The 21,370-nt window shown below is 38.1% G+C and overlaps 2 protein-coding genes across 11 annotated transcripts; one reads left to right on the top strand and one right to left on the bottom strand.

Annotated features, from left to right (window-relative positions):
• The first annotated feature begins 7,705 nt into the window (after positions 1–7,705).
• LOC115745284 (PTI1-like tyrosine-protein kinase 3) lies at positions 7,706–13,195 on the top strand. Of its 6 annotated transcripts, none has more exons than XM_048284329.1 (8): positions 7,706–7,895; positions 9,272–9,452; positions 10,506–10,759; positions 10,865–10,991; positions 11,096–11,369; positions 12,247–12,379; positions 12,503–12,589; positions 12,708–13,195. In XM_048284329.1, the coding sequence occupies exons 2-8, from the start codon at positions 9,302–9,304 to the stop codon at positions 12,837–12,839; spliced, it is 1,158 nt and encodes a 385-aa protein (XP_048140286.1). In that variant the 5' UTR covers positions 7,706–7,895; positions 9,272–9,301; the 3' UTR covers positions 12,840–13,195. The 6 variants fall into 6 exon arrangements, with proteins under 6 accessions (XP_048140286.1, XP_030536608.1, XP_030536607.1 ...); XM_030680748.2 differs by having other exon boundaries at positions 7,706–7,899; XM_030680747.2 differs by having other exon boundaries at positions 7,706–7,918; positions 9,275–9,452.
• A 1,154-nt stretch (positions 13,196–14,349) lies between these two features.
• Positions 14,350–19,551, bottom strand: LOC115745324 (uncharacterized protein YnbB-like). 5 transcript variants are annotated; one of them, XM_048284295.1, is made up of 13 exons: positions 19,405–19,536; positions 18,809–19,120; positions 18,393–18,551; positions 17,752–17,862; positions 17,607–17,669; positions 17,382–17,495; positions 17,149–17,298; positions 16,640–16,717; positions 16,334–16,555; positions 16,131–16,217; positions 15,670–15,789; positions 15,043–15,135; positions 14,350–14,906 (listed from the first exon to the last, which is right to left on the bottom strand). In XM_048284295.1, the coding sequence occupies exons 3-13, from the start codon at positions 18,498–18,500 to the stop codon at positions 14,847–14,849; spliced, it is 1,206 nt and encodes a 401-aa protein (XP_048140252.1). In that variant the 5' UTR covers positions 18,501–18,551; positions 18,809–19,120; positions 19,405–19,536; the 3' UTR covers positions 14,350–14,846. The 5 variants fall into 5 exon arrangements, 4 of the variants coding, with proteins under 4 accessions (XP_048140252.1, XP_048140260.1, XP_048140247.1 ...); XM_048284303.1 differs by having other exon boundaries at positions 18,438–18,551; XR_007199571.1 differs by lacking the exon at positions 18,809–19,120 and having other exon boundaries at positions 15,684–15,789; positions 19,405–19,551.
• Positions 19,552–21,370: the final 1,819 nt, after the last annotated feature.

Below are 21,370 nucleotides of genomic sequence, written 5' to 3'. Positions count from 1 at the left end.
CTCCCGGTGAACCTCGCAGCACCGAGAAGCAAAGGAGGAGACCTGCGGTTTGTTTAGTGCAATTTGAGCTTCGTCTTCTTCAAGCTCAACCCCAGGGCAAGTAGTCATCTAAACCTTACTACTAGATTGTTCCGATAACCGATAATTGTGGCGTGAATCATCAACCATGAGAATGGGCATGCCGAGAGAGAAATTGTCTTGCATGGCTAGGAAAATGAGCTTGCATGCCCGAGCTAGTTGTTGGATTACACCGGTGAGACTCTAGGTGACTAGGGTTCAAAGATTGATCATCCGAATTTTCATTGAATTGAGGTGAATTGAAGTTTGGGATATAGTGTGATGTGACCAAGAGCTATAGGGTGTGATCGGGGAGGAAAAATTGGCTTGCAATGTTTGATTTAACACTTAAGTGAGCAACTCTAGGTTAGGAGTAGCTTGAATACGTGAGATGGTCATTAAGTTCGTCATTAAAGTAAAGTAAATTGAAGTCACACCATGCGTGGTGTTTCGGCCGTAAATATGGTGATGGGATAATTGACCAATTACGTATTGTATGTTAATTATACCTATTGTATCACGTTATTGTGACCTCGGACAGTCTGAAATTTAGTGCGAACAGCTTGTCTTGATATTAATTGAATGTGGATTTAAGGAAAATAGGGTGAATGGGCGCTCGGCCTTAGCATATGGTGAATAACTAATGTTGTTTGGCCTGTCTGGTCAATTTTGCCCAATTGGTCGATGAGTTAGACAATTTAGTCATTTGATTATATGTCTAATTTGCTAAGCTTTAGCTCACCCCCGTTGGTTGACATCTTTTCAGCTAGGTAGATATGTCGTTTCCTTCTTCTTCTCTCAAGTCTACCCACCATTTTGGAGCGCCAATGCACACTACGTGTATTTGGGAGGGGCGCACCAAGTCTCATCCCCCGTTTAGCGTTCATGGAGATTACGTGCCACGGTGATAGTCAATGTAGGACTTCCGGTTGAGTGTGTTGAGCTTTATTTCAGCGACATCTATGTACGGGGGCCTAAGTCGGTGGTTGGGACCATTAACACCTACTCTTGCAAGTGACAATAGTGATGATAGTAGCAACGGTGGTATTAGCATGTAGTATGATGGGTGGTAGACATGGGAGGATGTACATATTGGCTTTTGGAGGAGTGGAGTTCCACGGCAGCTATTTTTTGACGATGGTTGTGTGGTGGTATATGATGGCGTTGATGGAGTACGCCGATGATGGATCATGACACTAGTTTCTTTTTTATATTCTCTCCCAGTTGATGTGATTTACATTTGAATTGGAAAATGAAAGAACTACTTATCTATATATAAAGTAAGTATTTTGTCAATTTGCTTAATAATCTTACTGTATGCGTGTGACGAGCTAGTGAAACCCTACGAGGCCATACCACGTAATTGTTTGCTTATCGTGTTACGTATGCACTGGTATGATGGGCTGTTTTTCTTTTAGTCTTCCGCATGCACCAAATATATTATATGTAATATCAAATTAAAGCATAGCGTGTTACTTAGATCGATAGCGAGCCTGGAACACTACAACTCTATATTGAGGAAGGATGTTATATGGTCTTTCAACTTTGAGCCAATGCGCAATGTTATTCCCGAACTTTCAACTTGTTCGGTGTAGGTTCCGAACTTTTTGAACATGTTCAACTTAGTCTATGAACTATAAGAAAATGCTCAATATTATCCCTAAACTTGAATTAATGGAATGACTATATTGAACAATTTCCTATAATTCATTGAGTAAATTGAACATGTTCCAAAAGTTGAGGGACCACATAGTTCAAGGACTACATTGGATATTAGGTTAAAGTTTAGGGACTACATTGGACAAATTAAAAGTTATTGGAGCGCATTACACAATACGCCAAAGTTCAATGATCATTTGTGTCATTATTCCAAACCTAAAGTATCTACTTTCAAGAGCTTTGTCCCTACCATTCTCGGGGCTTAGGATCTACATAACCTTGTAATAGTAACTCACTCGGGGCAAGTCATTCAATAGCCAAGATCGGTGAGAATCTAATTGGTTGCCAATTATTAGTCAAATACTCCCAAATAATTCATAAAGAAAGGTCTATTGTCTAGCATTTTCCATCATAAAACAGGTCCAATGCCAAGGAAAGTTCAAGATAATGGAGTGAAGATGATCAACGCATTCCCCGAGAACAATGACAACCGTATAATGGCAACAATTAGGGATGATCGATTTTCAGATAGGTCTCGTCACACCTTGGAACCGGAAACCAAATCGAAAGGACCAGTTCCTAGTTTCAAGGATCGAGAACCGCACCAATCGGTTCGGTCCGATGCCCGAGCGGTCAATCATTGGACCGGTCGTATTTTTTTATAGTGTGTCGTTAAATTTTTCTTATTAACAACATTCACCGTACCACCACTCATTAATTGCTTCGCGTGGTCGCTAAATCCAAAAATCATATTAACCATATTAGGTTTAGGTTTAAGTACATTTAGGAAATTTAAAAAGTATATATTTTTCTGTCCGATTCCACCTAGAATTGAAAATCGGACCGACCGTACCCGTTTCACTTCCATGGAATCGGGAACCGGATCGATCGTAACTAGTTCTAATTCTATGAAAAGGGGTACCGGATCGAAGCTCTCGAGAATCAGACCATTATGTCAGCCCTAGTAGCAATTCAAAATTTTCACTTATGCGTATAGCTCTCCATGGGTGAGTAGTTGTTGATGTCGAAAGAGTCAATGCAAGTGAAATCAATATCTCTTGATGAGATGATGGATTGTTTTCATCTATCAATGGAAAATTGATTGATCGATAATAGATCGTTATCATTAATGGTTTTAAGAATTTTAGTTCAAATGATATTGAATGTCAAGCCAAAAAGGCTCTAACATTGATATGTCAAATCCCCATGCCAATATTTTCAAGATAATATACTTGCTACAATGATTTCTTAGGAAAATTACTAAAAAAATCCCGAACTTATTGTAGTTGTGTCAATTTAGTCCTAAAAATTTTGCATTTGAGTCAATTTAATCCCTCCGCCCAACTTTGACCCGTCAGCGTTGGCATGATAATTTAATAATAATTTAATGATTTTTTTAAGTTTTTTTTTTCTTTTTTTTTTCTTTTTTTGTGACATCTAGAATTTTCTACATTCGATAGTAGTAATTAGGATCACTTTTTGTGATCGTCGTTGCTTGGAATGCAATGTTTTGGGAATATATTGATAGATGACGACATAGAGGTTTATGGTTTAGAGTGACGGTAGTTGATTTACCTTCATATTTGTTGAATAAGGGGACCGATATGCTCCAAATGCGTATTGAATTGTTTTCAAGTTCTAAATCTATTGAATCAAGATTTTCCTAACCTTCGATATTGTTCATTAATGATTTGAATGGGTTCAAAATATTTTTCGGACTTATCAACGTTTATAACGATTAGTGGTTTCCTTGTTTACATATTGATTTACTAAATATTTTAGTAACTTAACAAAATATCTACTTTCGAAACAATATAGTTGAGCAGTTGCTTGTATTATGATTTGTGCACACCTTTTTCATTTTTCCTAAGTATTTTATACCCGCATATCCTTAACTTGGACTTCAAGTTTAGTCCGGCTATGATGTCATGTATTGCATCATTAATTTTAACCTTAGTCGTTTAATGCATTGCTGACTCGTTCTCTTTACTCGGCCAAGAAGAAGCCACCTCTCTTCACTTTCCACCTATTGTTTTAACCCAAAAGCTCTTAGTGACATTGAAGTTAGATTAGTGATGATATCATGCATTACATCATGTATTACATCATCCATGACAACGGAACACATTAATGTTATTCATGACTCATTCATTTTACTTGGCCAAATAAAATTAAGCCATCTTTCCCCCCATCATTTGCCTAACCCTTAGGGTTAGTGATGTGTATTCTAATCATGGCTATCAAGGTCACTTATCCCTTCATCATGATAGCTAAATCCTAGATGTAAGATGTGTACTCTAGGAAGCATATTTAAGTTAATTCATTGGAACATTTACCTTTCAATTAATAAAGGTGCCACTTGAACCAATCCCATGAGGACATTTTGCTCTCCGTTTAATACTCTAAACTTAGGATCATTGATGGCTAAATCAAGATGCAATCATGAGGACAAGGACTATATAAAGAGGCTTACCTCACTTTATTCACTCATCCACCAACCTTCTATCAAGCTACCGTTCCAAAAGTCAAGCCAAAATTCCACACATGTCGGGTTACTTTAGGTAAGTGAAAACTTTAGGTGCTAAGCTAGAATGATCTATTTAATACTCTTGACTTAATTGTTTGTTGGTTGTTAATTTTAGTTTGAACTTTGATGATTAAGTGTGAGCAAGTTATAATGATTGTGTGTTTTTGTGTTTGTTTGATGTGAATCGATGAGTTTTTGCATGTCGAAATTGTGAATAATCGATTCCCATGAGATTTGGTAGTATAAGAAGTGGGAATGTTGAAATTAAATTAGAAGAGGATATTTTGTAATCCAACTAAATTACAATTTCCTTAGCTAAGTGCTACCATGTTCACGTTAATAATTATTGAGTTGCGGATCCGCACATTGTTGATTATTAAGTTGTCGATATTCACATTAATGATTATTGAGTTTCCGATACATTCATGATATTGATTTTTTTAATTTGTTGATGTGCACGCCGTCAATTGTTTGAAATGTTCATTTCTGAATAAAGTTGCATGTTCTGAAGTTGTCAATTTATAAGTATTGGTTCTTAAGTTACCGATTACCTATGTATGGCTCCCGATTAAATGATGATGGATATACGTGTTGAAATGCATGTGACTATTTGTTTATCATTAATTGCATGAGAAATGACATATTATTGAGATGCACGTGACGATTATTATAATAGTATGAAATGTATGTTAATGATGCCATATGACTAAGACCTTTGCCATGGCCTATTCCCTTGTATAAGTATGTGGATGAAACTTTGGAGTTAGCCAGTTGTTCTACTGTATATGATGGCTCTCCACAAGGTTGAGATAACATGAATCCTATGATGATATGGCTCTTATAGCCATGGTATGACATGTCTTTTGTAGTCATGGTATGATATGGTTCGTGTAGTCATGTTATGATATTAAGAAATGGCCATCATCATGTGAATGTATAATGGTGTATCTATTCTCACTAATATAGAGGACACCCATGATGATGGACTGAGGCATGGCAAAGGATGTGTATGATCTCGTTCCCCATGAGTTGGTGGTGACAATGCCTCGTGAGTCAAGATAGTCCTGGCCAACTCACCTTATATATCGGTGAGCTACTATGTGGTATTTGGCATATCGTGAAATAATATGTCATCTGCTTGCATTTGAGTAAATAATCTTATGTAATGTTGTTAATAATTTCCATAGGCACACCCCGATAGGATAGGTAGCATACCATCTACTGTATACAATCGTCGGCCGACCCTCGTCGGCCATAGTCGAGGGCCATAACGCACTCGCCGGCCTTGAATTCTAAGGGGTAAAAAAAGGAAAAAGAAAAAGTTATATTAATATTATAAAAAATTCAAGAAATTATTACATTTTCTTAAAATTGCCAATGTTAGTGCCGACAGCCAAAGTTGGCTAGAAAAACTGAATTGGCGTAAATACAAAATGTTTAAGACCGAATTGGCACAAACAATAGATTTATGACGTTTTTGGCAATTTTCCAGTGATTTTTTGTGTATCACTCAATTTGTTCTCTACAAAGAAGTTGAAATAAAAAACCAAAAAAAGAAGTTGAAATAGCCTCATCAAACTTCAATGTGTCTAGAGATCTGTTATTATTAGGGGTGAGCAAATTGGACCGCTTCGAACCAAGAATGTCTGGACCGGACCGGTCGAATTTTTTAAAAAATAAAATAAAATAACCGTAATGTTTATTATTTAGAGTTTGCTTTCTTTTGCATTTCGCAACCCCGCCTCTTCGATCTTCACATCTCTCGCAAGTCCCAGCAGATCTAGCAGATGTCATACCACCGATTGTCCCAACTAGTACTTTCTCCAAGTTGGCCATACCGCAACAAAAGTTTGCAAAGAGAACCGATAAATGTACTTCCTGCTATAAGACTTGCACTATCTTCGGATTCCTTGAAAAATGCTTGAGTTGAAGAATCAAAATCCATATGCGATGAATACTTACCCGAATTATTCCAATTTACGCTTTGGGTTCACCGATATGATATTATACGGTGCTTTTTCTATAACTTAGACCATTGTGCAATCAAGTCATGTAGCTTTTAATTTGATCGTGTTATTGGTTCCAAGAAACTAAAATCAGAAATTTGTCGTGTTATTAATTCCTTGGAACCGACCGGGACGGTCCGGTCCGGTTCCCGGTTCCTAGGGTGGCCGGTCTAGTCCCCGGTTCCGAAAAATGGGAATCGGGACCACGGTCCGATTCCCGATTCTTGAAGGGAACCCGATCAAATCGGAAACCGATCACCCCTAGTTATTCTCACTTATGGAATTAGATGTATGCTTAAAGTTTGTCACATTTTCCGTTAGTTACTCCTATTCAAAGTATTCTTTGGATGACTGAAAATAAAAACATAAAAAAATGATTGGTTTTACTCCAAGAACCTAGAAGGTTAAGTATATTTTTAGGCTCGTGACTCTTGTCAAATGTGCGAATGGATCCTTAAACCTACCGACAATCAAGATCTCTAACTTTCTTAATTTATTTGATCGAGTCCTCCTATTCTTGCCAAATATATTATCAACTTCTTCCTTAGCAATTTTGTCAATTATGTCTACATGCCACTAATTATCCAAAGAAAATTGCCATGTAGAGCTTTTTGGTCGTTGACGGGGGTAGGAGACTCACACCAGAGGTTAGGCGACGGTGACTCGGCCGTCACTTGTCTATGACAAGCGGTTATGGCTCGCTCGTGGTAGGCAAGGCAAGGGCCAAACTCGCTCACTCGCTTGGATATGGCGAGGGCCAATGGGCCCTTCTGGCTGGCCGGCAAGGCTGACAACCCTTTGCGCCAATCTCTTGAACTTCATATTGGAATAATTAGCTAGTTGTGGTAAAACAGGTCAATGGCAATTGAGTAAAAAAATATTATATTAACTGTTTCGTCCACTTAACTTAATTACCTATGCTGTCTATATGATTATAATGACAAGAATTTGATAAAACAGGTCAATGGAAATTGAGTAAAAAATGTAATATTAACTTGTTTCGTTCGCTTGACTTAATTACTTGCGCTGTCTATATGATTATAATGAGGAGGATTTTGTTAAACAAACAGTGCCTCAAGAACACTTGTTAAGCAATTGAGTAATAAATGTTTTGTAACGCGGATTTCTGGTGTGTTAACTGTTAAGTACGATCGGTTTTGGAAATCAGGACATCTTTATTAAGCACACTTAACCCAAAAAATAAAATAAAAATAAAACAACAATATATCGGTTGGTGCCTAGGAACAGGAAGGAGCCAGGCCCTTGCACGTCGTCACCACAGAATCTGCACCGACCACGCTTCCGTGCCGCTGTTGATGTTTTTGTAAGAGGGAAAAAGCATGGAACGACGCAATTGAAACAAACATCCAAAATGAGGTATAAATAATAAATTGCAAGCCCAATCTCAAGCGATGCCTCCAAGAAAATAGTCAAATATAAAAGACCAAAGAACAAGCGCGACGCGTTTGCTCCTCCGTTGTGTCACCACCACCCAGATAAAGCAAAGCGAGGAAAGAAGAGTGCTTTTCCCTTCCCACCTGTACTTTCCTCTCACTTCCGTTCGATCGCAGCATACCCACAAATCAAAGAAAACCTTTCGGCCATAGACGCAGAGTGAGACAGAGAGAGAGAGAGAGAGAGAGAGAGAGAGAGAGAGAGAGAAAAACAGGTATTCTTGTTTTACTTTTCTCCATTTTCTCTGTTTTTTTTTTTTTTCCTTTCCGGGTTTTCTTGTTGGTTAATTATAGGATCTTCGTGTTGGGCAAAACCCTTCAATTTCGGATTTTGATCTCTGCCCGATTCAGCTCTCATCGCTGTCATTCCCGTTTCTCCCCCATATGGTTTGACGCGTTCTTGTCCCTCTTTGATATTCCCGCGGTATTTGTTTGTCCTTTCCTCGTATGTTTAGGGTTTCTCCGCCAGAGTGTTGGTTTTCCTTTTCTTTTGCATTTCTTTCTGATACCGTGTCGTTGACGTAAAGATCGCTTTTTGCCCCCTCTTTTCGAATTGGTACTTGGAGCTTGTGATTCGATCGACCGGATTAATTGTTGGGTTTCGCTTGTATTGTGAAATTAATCAATTCTTGTGTGCTTGATGGAACGCGATCTTCATCGCCGTGGCTTAGGGGTATGTAGCAACGTCCGTTATGTTTCTTTTTCCCTTTCTAATAATGCGTTTTTCGTCTAACATGGATGGTTTTTGATAGTCTTCGTGATTCGTTTGTCGTATGTGTGGGTCATTCATGCATATGCTTGTGTTCTTGTTTTTTGTTCGTTACAGGTAGTTGATATTGCATTAGCCGGATGCATTGATGAAGCCTAATTCAGTCAGTGTTTGGCATTACAACATTGTCATTATTAGTCACTGGGTTTTTTTTTTTTCCATTCTTAACACAAAAAAATTTCTTAATTTTCCTCGCGAATGAATAATGTATTGCAGTGGTTATAGTGAGACTTCTACAAATTTTTAAGTTGTTTTCTAAGTTAGTGGCGTTGTGCGGGGGTTTTGGGATTTAATGTCAAAGGTTTATCCTTTTTCAACTCAAATCCGAGATCGGTACCCATATACTTGGCACTAGAATCTGAGGTGGGATAATCGATGCTGCCTTGGTTTCTGGACTTCTTTTTTCTAATTTTCTCCAAGAGTAGCTCTCTCTAGGAATCGAGATTTATTTAATTTTTCAGGGGCTTGCTAATAAAGCTGATTATGCCATGTTTGCAATTTTTCTGTGTTTTTATGATGCTTCTTTATCCCTCTATCATGAACCTAGATAAGAATACTGTAGTGATGGAACTTAGGTTGTTGTTGGTCCAAGTTAAATGTACACGTGTGAAGTTTACCGCAATTGTCATCTCTATAGTTTGATCATGGTCCTGAAAATTAGTTGAGGTTGTCATATTATGGTATCGTGAAAGATAACTTGTGAATAGTTCGGATCAGTGATTATTATTGATAGGTAGAATGTCCAGAGTTTTCCTTTTCTGTGTTTGTTTTAGATGATTCACAGATCCATCCCCTGTGGCAGGCACATGCTACTCCTCCTAGTTACTTTATGCGACTGGACAGACCGAGGGCACAAGACGATCTTTTATTGAGGAAGAGGGATAAGATGAGGAGGTGGCTTTGCTGCACATGTCAAGTGGAAGAGTCTTATCCATCGAAAGACGATGAGCTCCTCAAGAGCCCTAGGCACCATGCTGATGGTACCACCACTAAACTCATTTCATCGAAGAAAGCAGATTGCTTCTTCGTAACTTTTTTGGTTTCTTATCTATTTTCTTTAAAGTGTTTGTTTAAGTAAATGATGATGCAAGTGCAGCTTTCCTAAAGGAGTGGGAGAGTGACTCTAGGCTATGTTCGTTGGTCAGATTATGCTCAGATATTGGTATAGATAGAAATGTATGTAGGCGACCGAATGATTTGGAAACTTTTTCTGAACAGTTATCTGTGCTAGTGCTTTGCTTCTTTTTGGGTCATACTGTGCCATGAAAATCCTTGAAATGCTTGGGAATTCAGTTTTCTTTGAGCATTGCAAGCTTTCTCTATTTTTTTCCTTGGAAGTGCTTTCTCAGAATTGCCATAAGGTGCTAGTTGTGATGGTTTCAGTTCCACAAATTACTGTTTCAGTGTGCATGTTTAGTGAGTAGTGAGTATTCGAGTTTGGTGACTATGCATCTCTGTAGATTATAAAAGTTTTCATATGAAAAAATCTGATGATCAGCCAAGTTTTTAGCTTGTTTTTTTTTTTTTTTAATCTTAGTGAATTGAGACATGGTTTTTTGCTGGATCAATGATAAGAACAGAAATGGTATGTTCTCTTATTTCTTTGAGAGATCTATTCCGAAATTTTTGCAAACTCAAGATCCTCTGTTGGTACTTTTCTCACACAAGAATATCTGGAAGCTGACATGAATGCGAATTGAAGCATATCTGCAGCAGAGTACTTTATGTTGCTCGTTAAATCTTCTTCTTGTGATTTAAACTTTTAGCTGATGTTAGGATACTACGAATGTCGATGAAGGAATAGTGGCGTTACCTATAATGATTTTGAAGGTGAAATTTTCTCTTGCATTTGCAAAACTTTTTGAACCAATGGAATACTGACCAAGGAATTCTATATTTTTCTAATAAAGCAATGTCAAGTCTGATAATTATCTGATACTATCTCTCAGTTGCTATTTCGTCTAATTTCATTGCTTTCTGAGTCTCTACAGCTTCATTCACTTATGACATCCGCTCATAATTTTTCATTCTAGGGTTCCCAAAAGGCTCAAAGGCATCAGCCCCTGTCAGGCCTGAAGTGCAGAAGGCACCGCCACCTATCGAAGTACCCTCTTTGTCTTTGGATGAATTGAAAGAGAAAACTGATAACTTTGGATCAAAGGCATTGATTGGTGAAGGATCTTATGGAAGAGTATATTATGCGAACTTAGATAGCGGGAAAGCGGTGGCTGTCAAAAAGCTTGATGTTTCTTCTGAGCAAGAGTCGAACATAGAATTCTTGACACAGGTGAGTCCTGCCTTGGTATCTGGATATTCAGCCTTTGTAGGGCATTTTATGCTGAATTTTTGCCGGTCAGCAAGTTTACCTATTCTGTTAATCTTGATTCTTTAGGTCTCTGTGGTTTCAAGATTGAAGCATGAAAATTTTGTTGAATTGCTTGGCTACTGTGTGGAGGGAAATCTCCGGGTACTTGCTTATGAGTTTGCTACCATGGGATCTCTGCACGATGTACTACATGGTATTCAGCCTATGTGGGTTCCCCCTTTTTCACTTAATTGTGTTGATCACAAGAGGAACCATGGTATACATACTTTTTTCTTAATTTTTTTGGTGCAAGTACAGGCAGAAAGGGAGTCCAAGGTGCACAACCAGGTCCTACACTTGACTGGATGCAGCGAGTCAGAATCGCTGTTGATGCGGCACGTGGTTTGGAGTACTTGCATGAGAAGTTGCAGCCTTCTATAATTCACAGAGACATTAGATCCAGCAATGTTCTTCTATTTGAAGATTTCAAAGCGAAAATTGCAGACTTCAACTTGTCGAATCAGGCTCCTGATATGGCTGCCCGTCTTCATTCTACTAGAGTTTTGGGAACCTTTGGCTACCATGCTCCAGAGTAATACATCTAATTACCCTCTATCATTTTGGTCGTGGGGTTGTCCAATTAGTCTGTTTAGTTCATCGAGTTGCTTCAGGAACATTGCATTTCTCTCTCTCTCAATCATGTCACTTCTAGTTCTAGGTTTTGTTCATTTCACTTTCACAATGTTATGTGCATTAGCAAAAGATAAAATTACATTTGGTGGCGCTGTGTCAATCATCGAAAGAATAAATATTGTTTGGATGATCGTATCTTTTGTTTATGTATCCACAATAAAAGCTGGAAATTTTTTGGTGCAAGTTTTCAGCTTGATTTGGTTTTGCACCTGTTGGTGGAAAAGCATGATGTTGATGTGATCTTCATAATGAGATTGCCTGAAACTAATACATGTTCTAAGTTTTTCGTGAATTGGAATTTTTGATAGCTTGTCAAAACCTCTACACAAGGTGATGTTAATTTTACGGGGTGAAAATTTGGAAAGGGCTGTCTTAGAGGGCTTTATTGAATAAATTGGAGGAACAAGCAGTTATGAACCTGATATAGTGAGGTTTTTGCAGCTAAATGATATCAAGATTCATCCTCATCTTTTTAGGAGTGTTCTCTTAAAAAATCCATGGCTTAAATGCTTAATTGTCTGCCTATGCTGGTAGTTTTGGTTTTCAGGCAAGGTACCTGCCTGTTTCTGATTTTAGTTGGTCTGAAAATTAGTCCAATTAGGGTCTTGGTCATTCTTCCATTTTATGAGAGGGTCATGGTTATTTTTCCTAGCTAGCTGCTGAGGTTTATACTGAATTCACTAATGACCAGATCAACCTCAGCTTGAGAATTGCTCGCGATACATTTTCAGATCTGCAGCTTATATAACTTGGCCACTTTGCATGTTTTATTTTAGGTATGCAATGACTGGGCAGTTGACCCAGAAGAGCGATGTCTACAGCTTTGGTGTCGTACTCTTGGAGCTCTTGACTGGGAGAAAACCTGTTGATCATACCATGCCTCGTGGACAGCAGAGTCTAGTTACTTGGGTGAGAGCCCTTACCTCTGCTTCCCGAAACTGAAAAAAGAAAACACTTCCTTTTCCTCTCTAGGATGTCTATGTGCATTGGGCGGAGTTTAACTTAAATTCATGGAATGAAATGAAATGCTAGGCCACTCCGAGATTGAGCGAGGACAAAGTCAAACAGTGTGTTGATCCCAAGCTGAAGGGAGAGTATCCTCCAAAAGCAGTCGCAAAGGTATTCCTCTTTTGCACGAGCATTAGCATCATATATATATATATATATATATATATATTCACATGCAATCGCATACTCTTTTTCCCAATTTAATCATTTGTTATTTTGGTTCATTCAGTTGGCAGCTGTTGCTGCATTGTGTGTGCAATATGAAGCTGAATTCCGTCCAAACATGAGTATAGTTGTCAAGGCTCTTCAGCCGCTCTTGAAGAATCCAGCTCCAGCTGCGGTTCCTGCTCCCGAGACCTAAAGTTAAATGAGTTGAAAGCTTCCTCTCACTGTTTGCCTTTTCTTGCTTCTCATGCACAGTTTGTTTTACTCTACAGAGTCGATGTGAAGGACTTGTATTCTTTTAATTTTTCTTCATAAAGATGAGCGTGCGTGCAGAAAGTGGATGGACCCATTTGTGTCAACTAAGTGCGATCTGATCGAATGATCATGCTTCTTTTCCTAGAGTTTGGACTGAAGATGGGATTGGAATTTGTGCTTGGATGCGAGTGGTGTGAAATCTTGTTAATTTTATGCATAGGAGATCTGATGTGGTTTGCACGAGACACCTTGAGTGCTTTTGTGGCATGAGCTAAGAATGGGCTTTTGTTTATCTGATATTGCAGTTTACTTTCAACCAAGCTGAAATAATTGAGACAGGAGAGGTTCATGTACTATGTACCATGTTGGATGGACCTGTGTATGCTCCCTTTTCGCGAAGTCGTGGGTCCCACATGAGCAGGGTTCCTAAATATGCAAAAAGAAAGGTGCATAAGCAAGGCTTCTCTCGCGTAACTGTGGGGTTTCACACTATGTGGTCTGACTGTAAATCGAAATCCGTATTACTAAGTCTTAAGTTGGATTTGAATCAGAGTTTGGAGCGCTGCATCAACAATTGCTATAGTTCATGTGTATTGAGAGGTCAATCCCTCTACAAACACCTTCATGTCTTTCTACAGATCTTCAAGATTAAAGAAGACTACAGCACCAGTTCTCTTTGCGAAGGACGTGTCTTCTTCCTTCTATTGCTCACCACAGACAAATCAGTTAATACGCATCAACTTTACCGGCTTGAGATTATGATCGCTTCGCTTAGATAACTTCCCAATTGACGTATAATTTCTCTCTTTTGTGAATGAATTTCCATCTTTATGAGACATTCCAGCCGACAAGCTAATGACTCGAGGAAATAAATTCTCATGATCGAAAAATGATGCAGAAAATATTTGATTTAAAAAGTTGTGTGCTATTGTTTTATTTTCCTCATGGAAAAATGTTCAGAAGTGATATTGTTTTTGAGATTCATTGTTCATTCAGAGTTGTCGGTATGTGACAATGTGTACCGTTGCCCATGTTTTCTCCCAACAAATCTTGTGTTGGAAGGCGTCACTCTCATTGTGAATATAATTCCTATAGATGAGTTTAATCCCACCATAATTCCATGTGTTATAGAGAACTCAAACATTACTGTCCTAAGGTCGAGGGCTTTTCGGATTTGAAATATACCACCCGCCATGAAGATGGTTCTTTCAACCGGCAGTTCCCCTTTTTTTTCAATGCTGGTAATTACAAAACCTGTAGATCAAGTCGCGTGTTAGGGTATAATAATTCAGTTTATACAAAGATCAAGGACTAAACCACAAGGACGCCAAACTTTACCGACCAAGGACGCCATTTCTTTGCAACCAGGGGGAAAAGGAACAGCACCTGAAAGATCTTCAATCCCAGTTCTGAAGTATAAGCATTGCAATTTGCATACAAGACCCTGCAACTATTTTTGTAACCTCTCCCATTTTCATATGATATCTCATTTGGAATGACAAGACCATAACCAATGTCTTCCAATCGAGAAAAAGATCATATAATTTCAGCATCTGGGTCTCCATTAAGCATGCGAAACACTCCACATATATCTCCATGCCCTCGACGGTCCCCGCAGTGAAGCAAGAAAACCTCTTAACATGAGATGTAAGACAGCAACATGGGCCGAGTATCAATTCTCAAGATCATCCATTCTAACCACTGCCTTTGCGATATTAAACAACTTTGATCGCAGCGGAATCCAATAGGAAGAGGGGAAGAAAATCCAAAGAGTTCAATGTCACCTCACTGAGTTACCCCCCTTCTCCTCAGTACTCAAGTTACATCTCGACCCAAGCCAAAACCTGCACCCTTTACTATGGAACTTCCTCTGCGACTTCATGGCAAAATTGTCAATATGAAAGTATCATGCGAAACTCTTTCGGCTCCCTGTGGCCCGGTCTCGAGGTTATATGGATTTCAGAATCTCTCCCAAAACTAGAGCCCATTGGGTCCAGTGCGTGCCTCCCTATATTGCACATTCTCAAAGTGTAAGTGAAAGCCAAAAGCATAACTCGCGGTGTTTAACTAGTTTGGGCAAAGTCAAAGACGAAACTATCTGATAAACAACAAAGGGACACACAAGCAAAGCGAAAATAATTGACCTGGCAAAATACAGCAAATGGCTCTCTTAGTGGTCCATCACAAGAAAGTTCACTCGTGCTCCCATCAATGAATGTTCCATCAGCAAAGATCACCTAACAAAGTGTAAGGGACTTTTAATATGAGAGCTTCCTGAGAAGACTTTGGTATACAAATCAAATTCGTTAATTGTGCCTACATAATGTAATTATCATGCTTTCAAGAAAAAATCAATTCGCTACCAAATGGATATACATCATGGTTTATGTTATGTGTTCTCTGGCTCGGTCAGCAGGGATAAGACACCATTTCCAGAAAAAATTCTCTCCAAACAACCTTCATAGCTTTATAGAGCTATCACATGAGTGCTACAGTATGCTTGCAGATGACATGATGCAGACATCCAAAACGACTGTCAGTCCCATGTAATTGCCAGGGTCACCTCTCTTTGGCAAAGCTTAAATGTAGCTACAATTCATGAATTAAAAATGATGAATTTGTCGAGTGCAATGATGATATAATCCAAAAATTAAATTTGTCTCAAACAGTTTCCAGATTAGACTGCACCCACTGATTGACAGGAAACGGTACGGTAAATTTAAGAATAACCACTAATGATAACTATTTGTTCATAATTAAAAAGTTCAGACCTCAGAAGCGTAGCCCGGAGTCATTCCTGCCACAGGTTTAGTGAATGAAGCTACCGGAGAGCTTCTCTGGACAGCTTCACAGAAAGCAAGAAGTCGTTCCTGAGTACCAAGCTGCACTGCCTGAAATGAATAGAGGATCAAAAGCCAAACCCACATGTTATATTCATTCTGAAAAAATGCGATTATTTTGTGCTAACATGTTGAAGATTCAACAGTGGAAAGTGATTTTCCTGTAATGGCCAACAGGGCCAGGAGGAACTCAACAAAAACGATAATTCTTAAACCAAACTCTACAACACCATAATTCCTAGAAATAAACCACGAAAAGGGTATGAAGGTCTATGTGGCACAGCAGTCACCAAATACACCATGATTATAAACCAAACAAAAGTGATCTACAGAGAATCAATACAAAGATTAACACTCAAACTTCAACTATTATTAGCCTAGACCTGACAAACCTGTACAACATCATGGCGAGGGGCACGAGGAAGTGGCTGCACTTGATAACCTCTTGATGCCATAACTTCAGCTACAAGATAAGTTCCCTTTTAAAGAAGAACAAAGTCAGTAAATGTTATGGAGATAAGGACTCAAATTTTATTCATTAAACAGAAAATCGTAATCAATGGTGAAGTAAAGAATGTCCAAACAAATCAAATACCTTGACTGCCTCACCAACCATTTGAGGCGAAAGGTACAATCCCTGGAAAAATGCACGCATAATATCGCCAGGGGTTGACCCACAATCAACTCCAAGCCCGGGTGCAGAGAGACGAGCAGCTGCAGCCATTACCAATTTGTTTCTGCCAGCAACATATCCACCACATGGTGCAATGGTTCCCCCCGGGTTTTTTATTAAACTTCCAGCAATCAAATCGGCACCCTGCAACCCAATTCAACAGCATGTTTGTTACTTGTCTCTAGGGAGGGCAACACAGACAACTTAGAAAAGAACCGAGGCACATACCACCATTGGAGGTTCAATTCCTTCAACGAATTCACCATAGCAATTATCCACCATCACCAAGCAGTTAGGATTTTGGTCCTGTGGATGTCAAACAAATGTCAACAGAATAAAAACAGTCCGGAGTTGCAAGAAAAGCTCTAATTCATGCTCAAACAAAACGTTTGTGTCAATGTTGATCTAGGCATAGATCTGTTCTATAATTCTTTACAGTACCTCTCATGAGAAAATGATCCCACAACAGATCAAGTGTAATATTGTCATTGACTAATTTAGGTTCTTTCCATTTGCATTTATTCTTTTTCTCCTTTCAAAGCCCAACTATTTAAGAGCACCTATACATCAATTTACTCTAATATGCAACACCTTGCGAAATTTACTTTACATCGACAAACTGGAAAATAAGGTCAATCATGATGCAAGCAACCAACTTCGGATTCAAAACCCAGCTCAATCCATGCTTAAATAGATAAATTTTTCTCTTCAGCATCTCATGCACCTGTTAATCCTACCTTTATCATCTTTATTGCCCTGCCTATGTCCTTGACACTTAAGCTCCTACGCCATGAATAACCACAAGACCTTTGTATCAGTGCACATTTTGTATGAGATTCCACAGCTCTGGAAAGCGAATTCCAGTCAAGTCCACCCTCCTCAGCAAGCTGGTTTATGCCAATAAAGAGAATAAGTCATTACCAAAAGTAATGAAAAGCTTAAGGTGAAGTCCTAAATTGTAGTAACATACTGGCACTTCCCGGTACTTCACTCCAAAATCTTTCAACGAACCCAGCCCGTGAGAATCCCTCGTGCCAATAACTTCCTGTAGAGTATCATAGGGAGCCCCAGCAACTGCCAAAAGCTGACAATCAAGTTAGTGCAGATCTTACTTTCTTAAATTTACTCTGCATTCGCATCAGAATGCACCCAATCAAGTTGAACACAAGTATCAATGATATAATATAGAGCTTACCTCATCCCCTGGCCTCAGAATGGCAAAGAGAGCACACGTTATAGCATGAGTGCCTGAGAAGAACTGTATCAAAGGCACATGCTTGGAAAGTTAACCAAGTGAAGCAATTATACTTCCAACTTAAAATAAGCAGTTTTTCGTCAACCTGAGAGCGTACTATTGCTGATTCAGCCCCAAAGATGTCTGCAAAAGCCTGGTCAAGTGCTTCACGTCCACCTGCTTCTTCATGACCATATCCAGTGCATCCGCCAAAGTGCTGATGACAGACATGGAAGGACACAAATCAGGATGTACAAGATTAGAAGAGATGATTGAGAATACTATTCATCTTTTCTCATCAGTCTTCTAAGTATTATGTATAGATAGATAGATAGATAGATAGATAGATAGATATATATATATATATATATATATATATATATATATATAGAGAGAGAGAGAGAGAGAGAGAGAGAGGAAGCATGATATGAATTCCCTTGTACTACAATATACCTCAACAAGTGCCAGTGCAAAGATACATTAGTATTTCCTTTTTATGCATATCCTCAATCAGAAAACTGATGACCATCACCAAAGCAGACATCAAATGTTAATTCCTAAGTCCATTGAATACTTGTTTGTGATTGCCAACCGTACATATGATCTGTTCAAGTTGACACAATGTTCAGGCGAAGAAACTGAACTGTGAGCGTGGCTATGTGACTTAATCTACAGAAGTCTCTACCCCGAAAACCATGAAAAAGTCTACTTTCGCCTCGTGTTAAGTTCTCATTATCAAATACCGACCTCAAACTTAGCATCTGGAGCTAACAAAAGCATATGCTTCCTTACATGGGATCCAATTCGACCATTCTGAAAAGCTTTAAGTACACGGGCTGTGTTCTTCGCCACCATCACATCTACAGATCTGAACTCGGAGTACAATGAATCCACTGCTTTTGAAACCTGTGTTGCCCAATGGGTTAAGAAAAGGGGAAAAGAAGACAAATTTAGGCACTTGGCATTCCAAAATGAAGCTTTCAAACTGCAAATAATTCAGGCTCCTTCAAAGCACTAAGACCACGTCTCACCTCTCATTTTTCGCAGCTGACCTGGGCCACCATTAAGGATTTATGAATGGACAAATCATCTTTTGTTTTTCCATATTTTGTCTCTATGCCTCGGCAACTGAAAAAGATTCCAAGCCGAATACTATTCCTAACCTCTCAGTGTAATACAATGCATTTTTTGCTTAGTTCCCAACTTGGTTTTCAGCCTCCTCTAGAATCTGACAAGTCAGTTCAATTTAACCGCCTGAGGTCAACAAGACGTAAGTGCAGTGCTTTACAGCAATGCAATCAAAGTTGAGTTTAAACCGACAAAGCTTAATACTCGAACTCAACTCGCCGTAAAATGTGAAGGCCCAATACTCACCGCAGGGCACGATCTACCAACCTCGAGCTTGAACCGACTCAGCTCTACTATTAAAGCTTAAGTTTACAGATATTAGCTTGAGTTAGGCCCCGAACTCAAGCCTGCATAAAGATCATGCGATCAATAGTGACATGTCTAAAAGATTAAATGCTCCAACACTTTGAGCTTAAGCTCTGGAGTCAAGCATTCCATTGCTCCATTCCTTGACACCACTAGTCCTAGAATTCACAAGAAACGAAATTGGAAAAGACCCAATACGCACTTTCCATCGCCGACCTCGATGGGAACAGAACGTTCTATGAACCGGCACGAAACGCCGGATTACAGCAATATCACAAGAAACAAAAAAAATGGAAGCTTTGGCCGGAATTTCTCAACGCGTTACCTCGGGAACGAATGGGTGGTGAATGGGAATCGAGACTTGAGAGCTGGGACGAGCTGTGACCGCGTTTCTTGGTGAGCAGAAAGCACAAGCAGAAGGTGCAAAGGATAGGACCCTCATCTTCTTCCCTTTGAATCAAAGACTCAAGCTTGTTCGTTCGTAGCGGCACTGTCTGTCAATAGTGGTTCTTGGGTTCGGTGAGTGAAAATATCCGATATTTTCATGCTTGTAATTTGGCAAATTCCAAAAATGGACTAATAATTTAAATTTTGACTGACAATTTATTTAGCATGTAATTATGAATAAACAACTGAAAATTGCAAATATTTACTTGCTTGGCTTATCAATATATCAAGTTATCAACTTATATGGAAAATTATTGACTCTTGTTTGAGACTGTTTACCCACATTATTTGATTGTTTTAAAGATTATCAATTGTTTTCAAAAGCTTACCAATATTTATTTGCTACACTTTTAAAGCAATTTATTAGTATTAGTTTGAGTAGGCAAAAAGACAACACAAGCACCAAAGGTTGTATACGACACTCACTTTAGCACTAAAATTTTTCGTCAGCTCACTTAAGTGCTAAATTAAAGAAAAAATGATCACTTTAGTATGCCAACGGCAAGAGATTTCGACCAACCGATTACGTGACATTTATTATTAATTTTTTAATATTACACGGTAATTTTTTTTTTCAAAAAAATAAGTCCAAGTGGTAACTTTTTATTTTTTAGCTTATTTTAAACTTTTTAATATTTTTTAAGTATAAATTTTTTTCAGTTTCTTATTGGGATCTTTCGATAAGCGTAGGATTAGTTTATTAATAAAAAAATACCACATAAGATTTCAGACAAAACTCACCAGAGTTGACATTCAAATAATCGTTTTTCAAAAGAATTAGCACTTAAGTGATCTAAAAAAATTATGTCAAAATGAGCGTCGTACACAAATTTTGGCACTTTTGATGTCCTTTTGTCATTTGAGTAATTTATAAACCTTAACTAATTAAGTTACCATCTAGTATTAGCTTAATAAGCTATTACCATATTGAGTTAACAACATTTGTTTGATTTTTTGAAATTGCCATATTTTATATATTTATGTACATATGTTATCGGCTTGTTAAGTTACCAGTTCTTATAAAAAAATAATGTTAATATCACGAAAAACTCCAAACTCGTATACACGTGACAAATTTACCCAAAACTATTTTTTTTACCACCAAAAATCCCAAACTAATATACGTATGACAAATTTACCCAAACTAATTTTTGGACTATCAAAAATTTAAACCAATACACATGTGACAAATTTATCCTGCATTAGTTTCCATTAAATTGGGTTAATATCACGAAAAATCTTAAACTAGTACGCCTGTGACAAATGAAGAGGTACCCAGCACTTTAATGGTAAAATTTAACGGAAACTAACGATAAGGTAAATTTGTCACAGGTGTACCAATTTAGAGCTTTTAGTGGTCAAAAAATCAATTTGAGGTAAATTTATTTTGGGTGTAGCAATTTGGAGTTTTGTGGTATTAACCGAAAAAAATAACTCTCATTTGAGTCCACTTATAGATGTTTATGTGATTTAATTTTAACACGCCCAAAAACTCCCCAAACAAATGTTAGTTAATTATGGAACAATTGTTAATTTGAAACAATCAAATAAAAATGGGACGAAAGCATTAAAAACCTTAAACTATACCCACTATAATACATTTACTCCAAACTTTTTTTGTGACATAAAGAACCCCAAACTTATACTCATATAACATATTTATGCCAAAAATCTCAATATTATTCTCATATGACATATTTACCCTAAATTTTGAGGTAAATATATCACACGAATGGATATTTAGTGTCGCAAGAAAAATTTTGGGGTAAATGTGCCACAATGACATGGTTTAAATTTTTTGGTGATTTTTTCCCAATAAAAATGGGTAACTTACTTGAATAAAA

The sequence above is a fragment of the Rhodamnia argentea genome, chromosome 1 (genome assembly GCF_020921035.1).
Source record: "Rhodamnia argentea isolate NSW1041297 chromosome 1, ASM2092103v1, whole genome shotgun sequence".
NCBI classification, from domain to species: domain Eukaryota; kingdom Viridiplantae; phylum Streptophyta; class Magnoliopsida; order Myrtales; family Myrtaceae; genus Rhodamnia; species Rhodamnia argentea.
Note: the sequence above shows the minus strand (reverse complement) of the source record. Positions and strands in the feature narration are given on the sequence as shown.